Raw genomic sequence first — 8,626 nt, forward strand, 5'->3', positions numbered from 1 at the left:
AAAAGAATGGAGTCTTTGTCTTCAGACAAGGTTCCTTGACAGGTGCTTTTCTAGCAAAAAAATATAAGACAATAAAGAAGGCTGAAACTTAAATGAAATAAAAAAAAGTCATATTGCACAATTCAAATACTACAATTGCATAATTACAAAGGTGCAATTTACTGATAAAGAGAATGCAACATAAAAAATAGGGACTAACCATTAAGATCTTGAGCAAAAACTGTATTTTCATCCAAGTCAGCTCTAGAACCAGCTTGAGCATTCTCCACTGCACAAGGACTAAGACCACTCAGAGAACCAATAGCATTCCTTAGACTCGGTGCTTCTCCTATTTGTCCTACATAGAGACCATGCTCAAACATGAGCCCAATTCATATATCTTAGATTTCGTAAAGCATTTTTTTTCATTAGCGGGACAAACCTGGGGCCCTCTCAACTGTACCAACCAAGGGGATAGCAGCGGCCGCATTAGTTGTCTCGCCTTCATTGAATAGTAGGAACCAAGGGGGAAGCAGTATATGCACTAGTTGCTTTGCCTTCCTAAACAATAGAGAACAGAATGAAACAAGTCTATTCAGTAGGGTATTTCATTTACTACATCAATACCTAGTAGTGTATATTACTAATAGCAAAAATATGCTGGAACCTATGCCTATCTGATCATGGAATAGCAGAATAGCTACAAAAGCATATAAAAACAAGAACCAAATAATGCAAAACTCACTTTTAGATGGAGCTTTTGATGTTTAGTTGCAACATTAGTAGTTAACACTTGGTCTTCCTCAATAACTACAGGATTATCCTTGTTACATTCATTTCTAGTTTGATCCGGCACAGTTGCCTAAAAAGACAAAAGTGACCCAACAATTTAGAAAATACACAACTGAAGACAAATAAAATGAGAAATAGGAACATTCACCTCAGCATTATGATCTTTTATGTGACTCAGAGGGGACTTGCCAAGACGTTGAGAGAGTCGAGTCCTAGACGCTACACTATTGTCGCTCGAATATTGTGATGCACATCTTTTCCTCTTCCTTTTACTTATAGCTGAACCTAAAAATAATCATAAGATTATGAACACACATCCAAACAAATCAACTAAATGCAGAAATAAATGTTACACAACATTCCATGTACCTTCAGCTGAATGAGTCTTTGGAACGAATAATTTCAGTTGACTAAGAAGCACGACAATTCTCACCACCAGATCCATCGTATAATCCATCAGATTCAATTTTATCAGTCACAGAACATTCTTCTTCATTTGTTTCAGTAGGAGCAGCAACTGTAGGATGCACATCTTCAATAATGGTATTATTTGCAGCAGTAGCAACACCATCCACTTCTTTCACAGCTGTTTTACTTGTATCACCAGCCATTCCCGCATCAAAGACATCATCTTGCATAACAAAATGTCCTGGAGAAGGCAGTGGGGCTTCATATTCAGCACGGACAGCATCATCATCACCATTATGATGTGCTGGAGAAGGAAGAGGAGCTTCATATTCAGCAGGGATACCATCAACAACTCCATCATCACCATCATGTCTTGGAGGGGGCACTCTAGCAGCAGAACCCTCAGCCTCATCAGAAGCATCACCACCATGATTAATTACATGAGTCCTATGCATGTACATAAACATCTTAGCAACAAGTGTGCCCGGGCTCCTAAAGCCTAGTCTTGTATGGTGGTTTTCAAAAATCTTGCACATGTTATCCATGTCCTGTAATGCCAAGTTAATAGTAACATATGAATCATGTAAATTTCATTATACAAGAGTAATGAAATGATCAAATCAAAGGATTGCACAAAGACACATACATTTGTCCTGATGAAATCACAACGTCTATCCAAAGTTCTCCTAAAAAGAGCACAAGCCTCTTCCGGTAGATACTCTTCAGCATAGCATGTGTCATCGATGGATTTCACCTACATAAAATCAACTCAACTAGTGATCTCAAAAAACCCTTATAGCTAATACAACTCTAGATGTGCATTAGAAGTCAACAAAAACCCAATAACAGAATGTTAACAAGGCATGGGCAGCCACACAAACTTCATAGAGAACTAGGGGCTATTAGATTACCATCCAACGCCCCAGGATTCATCATGCATGTATGATTTTTAGAATAAAATTTAGAGGAAGATATTTTCTATTTCAACATAGCTTTCTTTCAGTAGGGTGTTCAGACCATTTATTTGGCTAAGAGAAGTAAAGGAGAGCTTTTATTTGGATAGGACAAGTAGATGTAGAAAGTTTTGAGATATCACACAGCAGATAAATTACTTCTAAAACTTAATAAATACTGCACAGGACAAAATGAAACACTGCCTGCAACTACTACAAAGATATAAAAAAGGAAAAAGTTATAGAAAGATTTGTTCTTCTATGACTACAGAACATTATCAATCCATCAAGATAATTGGCTAAAACATGCTTCTTCAATGTATTACCAAATTTCACTAAATAGATAGCCACTGGTTCTAAAAACTAAACAGGCAGCCTCTGAAATTAATCACAGTCAGACCAACAACATCGCTACAGAAATCACAATCTTGAGCTATGAACTTAATACAAGAATGACACTTGCACAGATTTAACATGCATATTGCACATGCTTATAACTAAAATTGCAATGGTCGTAACTTGTAATTTATATTATTGGTGATTGCAATAAATGCCTTTGATCAAGTAAGCAACCTAAGATCAACACTCAAGATTTTTGGTAGATTTTTTTCATACTAGACAATACAACACCAATGTATATTGGGCAAGCAAAACCACAATAAATAGATGAAAAGTTGTGTTAGCAGAATCAGAAGAGAATTTTTTCTAAGAAAGCACAAGGTCAACATTTTGCTGACAGTAAGAATCAGAAGAGCCTTAGGGCACTAAGACTAAGAAACATTTATACAACTCCAGAAAGATCTAAACTCATGCAGCAAGGATACATGATACATCAATAAAGCTCATGGATACACAACATCACAACTACAAATATGAATTTTCAGGTTCACTACTCACCGGTCGCTTTCCATAAATGTCACCAGACACACGATCATATGAAGCAAAGGTCTTGATCATCGAGCCCTTCCAACAATGGATTCTTGGCAGATCTAGGGGCAGCTGATTACATACTCCAAAGTTGATATAATCAAGATAATAACCCTACATATGATTTCAAAGGCATCACTAAAACATGCTGCATAACCAAAAAATGGACAACTGAATAAAGGAAAAAAATACAAATATAGGCACACTTACAGCTAGAAAGTATCTGCAACCACCAATTGTACTCCGATGCTTCTTTCTAGTAGTTTGTAATGGAAGAAAACATCCAATCATAGATGAACTTTGACCAATTCCATTCTTTCACCTTAGATACATCAATCAATGCACCTAGATACTACGGGCTCGGATAAGTACTAGAATTAGCACAAAGAAATGTAGACAAGGCTACAACCATGAAGTATCGAAGCACGTCATCATCAGATAACGTGCCTCCTACCAACTTGTCCCCAAATGTCTTGATCGTGGGCAAAGAGGGCTCTTTGATTGCTGAAAGGAAGTTGCTCTTCGTAGACTCAGTATAATTCTCCTTAATATCTTCACCATCATTTGGAAGCCCTAAAAAGAGATGGACTGACAATGGATCCAATGGAATCACTTTCCCTCCAACTACTATGTCACTACAACTCACATCTACTTGATCTGCTATCCATTGCACAAAGCCTCTGGGTGCTGAGCAACCATCGTACTCCAGTAAAATTCCAAAGCCATGATGCCTGATAATTTTCTTTTTGCGCTCATCCAACTTTGCTATTATCTTTTCTCCAAAGTACTTGCTATTAAACCTACTTCCTGGTCTCTCTGATGTACCTGCAGCGCCACTCAATTTCCCTTTACCTCTACCTCTAACTGTTCTGATACTCTGTAAAACAATGCAACAAAAAAGAAAATCTGGTTAGGATACTAGAATCACTAAACATGGTGACAAATTTAGCAAAAAACTTGATTAGTTGGCTATGTTTTTTGAACAAAACCTATTCCCTGAAATATCATGCTCATCATGCATCCGCTCAATCGTAATGCTACTGAATTTACCTTTCCAGTCTGGACACCTGAACCCCTTGCTTTCCCTTTCTTCTCAACAAACTTAGCAAACTGAGAATACATAATAGAAACAAAAATATCAGGTACAGTTCAAATGCAAATAGCACTATACAAGAACAAAAGTGCATGATGAGATCAAGCATTCAAGAATAGAAAAGAAAAATAGGCAAGGACCAATGCCACCAGTATCACTCAATCATCTACAGTATAATAATCATGCAGTATATACAGGAACAATAAACTAGCATGGACCCTAAACTACTACTACTACAGGAGTAATACAAAACTAAAACAGCCACAACACGATATATCAGATATTAACAGACAAAGGTTTCAGAACATACTCCACAAACGACTTTTTGAACATGCTTCAAAGTTTTCAGCATTTCACTAGTATCAATATTATCATCTTCAGGATTTGGATCCTAAAAAAGGCAACAAGATATATCAAATATCAAATTATTATAATACACAAGTGCACACACAAAAACAAAGTCAAAATGAACTTAGTACCTCGCCATCATTGAAAGGATCAGAGGTTTCCTCTTCTGAGTTGTTAGGAAGATCATCCTCACTCTCACCATTTGTAGACTCACCATCAGAAAGAAACTCATCATCATCCATGGCTACATAACAAAAAAATGGTTAATGATCTCATTGCTAGCTGCAGTAAAAAACCAATCGAATTGAAATTTAGCAAAGCTCTCTACAGATGAGGGGTCAGGGCCTAGCATGTCAAGTGCATAAGAAGCTAAAATTACTAGTACAAGGACTTCTATATAAAGAAGGAAATTACTAGAACAGGAGCATGATTTTGACCAGAACACCTAGATGCTTGACATGCTGCTTGTGGACAGTATTGCTCACCCTATAGAATTTTCATATATTGTGCAAAGGAAATTCAGTCCTGAAATGCGGAATGCATAGCACTCTCATGGTTTCTTATTAATATGCAGATAGTACAATAGTATAGTACAACACATAATTCAGTTATCAAAATTACATAACAAAGGCACACAAAATCAGTTTTAGGACCACTGACATTCTACATGATTAGATCTAACAAAGAAACAAATCAATGTCAACCAAACAAACTGGTGGTCAAAATCCCTGATTGATCTATCAACTCCTAAAATAAAGTCGTTGAGCCGATTAGTACAATCTGATTCCAATCTGGCAGGAAAAGGGGCAAATGGGCGACAGAGTTGCAACAACCCTGCCCAATGCCCATACTCCACAAAGAATGAAACAAATTGTGTCTTAATAAGACACAGCCATGTAATCCTTCCACGATCAGGTGCCACATGTGTATCACCTATGTCAAGAGGGTGCACAACGACTGACTGAAATACCAGGAGCCCATAAAACTCCAAAACATGCAGTAAGTTGTGGGAGCTTAAACAAATTTCTAAAATAAACCATGCATGTGAGCTCAAACTTATAAAAACAGATCCCAATATATGCAGTACTTGCCAAAGTCAGGAGACGGTAAAAACTGGATGAGCTCCATGCAATTACTAAAAAATGTTATTGTAACAAATCAATATTGCTCCATCCAATTGTGCAACCTCAAACACCATGTGGTCCATTGCAATTTTGTCAGCTATGTTATCTTAGAAGAGGCCTACTGCATGCAAGAACCAATCACATGAAGAACACAGACACATGCAGACACAAACACAAATCAATTCAGTCCTTACCACCACAACATGCCAACCCTGATATAGTAGTTCAGAAAAAGGTTCAGACATATAGTAGTTCAGACATACAAAAGGTTCAGAAAAATCCAGGCGATGTTTCGATTGCAAGCAGACATATAGTAGTTCAGAAAATAAAGTTCCTGATATGTTCAGTCCTCTTTAATCATGTGTATAACGTATCTGACAGAACCAAATAAACAAAAACTGCTAAATGGCAGTCCTATTTAAGCATGTGTATCAGCGAGCACATCTGCACATGCATGGAGGATCGAAATCATATCATAGCATTAGCAATAGCATATATAGCATACATGACGCAGTTGGTGGCTGGTCGAGAGCAGAGCAGCTACCTGTAGCCTGCAGCTTCATCATTCAACTCACAGATACATGTAAGCAGCACATCCACTAAAATGGAAATTGAATACAATGCAGGTACAGGCTACATCCTATGCATCCACAGATCCACAGTAAGAGCTTTCCTGAATAATCTCTATTTTCAAATGGCTAGGTGAGGGGAAAGGAAGCAGACTGCAACCTCCATTAACTGTCCAAGGTCAGTAAAGTAATGACTAATGACAGACAATCCTAGCACCTAAAACACAAATCACAAACACAGGGAGGACGAAGGAGGAGATCCTGCCCCCCACCACATGCAGGACCACAATCTTGCACCGACATTCTACATGAATAGATCAAACACTCCAAACTGAACTACAGAGCAATGGATACATCTGGACACACTCCAAACTCTCGTCTCCCCATCGACACCACCATCACAGACGGACAACCGTCGTATGCTGCCGGCAGCGAAGAATAAACATCACCACAAGGCAAATCGACACAGACAACACCCGATCTAATGAACTAAGCCCTCGAAATACGTTCTACTAAACAAAGCCAACTCAAATACCAGATCCAGGCACCACGAAATCCCAAACAAAAATACCTCAACTCAAAGGGAGAGGGAGCCGCGAACGAAGCTACCTGCCGACCTCTGGCAGCGCCGCCGCGACGAAGCCTCCGAACCGGCGACGGAGAAGATCCGCAGCAGGATGGGGAGGACCAAGGACAGAGGAAGAAGAATCGCCCCCTCCGCCCGGACAAGCACCGAGTCCCTTTCTGTCTGGGCGCGCGGATCGAGAATACAAACAGTGTTGGGTTCGGTGTTTTGTCCATAACCGGTAGCGGGCGCGCTCAACATTCCTGAACCCGCGCTCAACAATACTAGACCCGATAAAAGAAGATGCGGACCCGACAAGCACCACACCTGGCGCACGGATCACAAAGCGCATCCAACGGACCACGCATCGCCTGAAGAGAGCAGCCAGATATCAGGCGACAGAGACATAGGAAAAGTGGAAAAAGAACCAAGACAAGCTAGGCATCACGCATACAGGAGGTCACTGGTAAGCGTAGTGCAATCATACCTCCCTAAAAGCTAAACCCAGAGCGGAGCATGTGATTTTCAGTTTTGTTGTGCAGCACTTCAGCATAGAAATACCATCAAACATAGATATATATAGGTGCTGATCGATACGAGCACTTCCTTGTGAGCATGGTGTGTAGAGCTCACCCTGTGCACATTAATACAATCATGTACGAGCACAGCGAACTGATAGCACTAAATTAAATTACGTATAGAGTTGAGTTTATTATTAGTACGACGGTCGTTGGAGTACATTATTATTTAATTTATTACTGTACTTAGGTGTTTCTTTTCCCATTTATTTTCGGACAATTAAACAAAACTTATATCACTTGTATGGATCTATATTTTATATATATGAATATACACCCACGTAGCTGTTATATTTAGTTTAATTTCCATTGGGTATGTTTATATACAGACATGGATACTTATGATTCCACCATCGGACATAAAAATATAGTCGTACGTAGAGCTACCAGCCATCACCACTAGCTATTTCAGAATTTATTCTCAGCTAAAAGGCACAAATATTATGCCCTCTTTGGAATGAAGGCCTTTTAATTTTACTATTTCCAGCATTTTTTCCTATAAAAATGATTTAATGGATTAATTCCTATAAAATTTCTACATGATTACTATGAAATTTTTACGTTCCAAAGTAGTCCTTACATGTTGAATGAATCACTCAAAAATCAAGAAAGACCCAAGAAAATCATATGAATTGATTGATTCTTTTAATCAAAGTCGTCTTCTCTGTGGTGAAGATGTGAATTCCAAGGAAAAAATAGAAGCGGCTGTGTTAAGCTAGCTTCCTGAAAGCGGCTCAAGGTAGCAGACGGTTTGCGGCTGCCATGCCAGTGCCTTAGCTGTCCCAGTTTCAATTCCCGCACCACTACTCATGCAGAAGGCAACTATGCTAGACATGAGCAGCAACATGCCCATCTATGCCACTGACTGTGTGATGCGTCTGGTAGTCACTACCAGACGCTCCGTAGAAAATAACCGCCTCCTAAAATCTAATAACAGGAGGCCCGCCTGCAAAAATCAAGCTATTTTCGGAGGTGAGCCTCTTAAAATAGCCCGCCTCGGTTAATATGGCCGAGAGCCCACTAACTATTGGCGAAGCCCATATGAGCCCGGTTTCTGGCTAGGAGTATATATATCGAGGAAACCCTAGTCCATTCTTGCAGCCCCACCCCTCTCCCAGCCGCGGCCCTTTCCCCCATGGCGCTCTAAGTTGCGCTCCTCTCCCACGGCGCACCTCTCCGCCACGGCGCCCCTCTCCCTCACCTCTACACACGGCGCCCCTCTCCCCTACCGCCCCGCCACGGTGTGGCCTCCCTCTCTCTCCCTCGGCGTGGTGGCGTGGCCTCCCTTTC

The 8,626-nt window shown here is 39.9% G+C and overlaps 1 protein-coding gene and 1 long non-coding RNA gene across 2 annotated transcripts; both read right to left on the reverse strand.

Moving 5' to 3' along the window:
• Positions 1-1,533: 1,533 nt before the first annotated feature.
• Positions 1,534-3,132, reverse strand: LOC136462510 (uncharacterized). The gene is made up of 3 exons (XR_010760739.1): positions 3,030-3,132; positions 1,826-1,933; positions 1,534-1,727 (listed from the first exon to the last, which is right to left on the reverse strand). It is a non-coding gene; the product is annotated as an uncharacterized lncRNA (long non-coding RNA).
• A 279-nt stretch (positions 3,133-3,411) lies between these two features.
• Positions 3,412-7,123, reverse strand: LOC136465023 (uncharacterized). The gene is made up of 4 exons (XM_066463926.1): positions 6,803-7,123; positions 4,632-4,744; positions 4,110-4,169; positions 3,412-3,936 (listed from the first exon to the last, which is right to left on the reverse strand). Exons 1-4 carry the CDS (start codon positions 7,017-7,019, stop codon positions 3,412-3,414), a joined length of 915 nt encoding a protein of 304 aa, XP_066320023.1. The 5' UTR covers positions 7,020-7,123.
• Between the last annotated feature and the right edge of the window lie 1,503 nt (positions 7,124-8,626).

This window comes from Miscanthus floridulus, chromosome 7, assembly GCF_019320115.1.
Source record: "Miscanthus floridulus cultivar M001 chromosome 7, ASM1932011v1, whole genome shotgun sequence".
NCBI lineage: Eukaryota > Viridiplantae > Streptophyta > Magnoliopsida > Poales > Poaceae > Miscanthus > Miscanthus floridulus.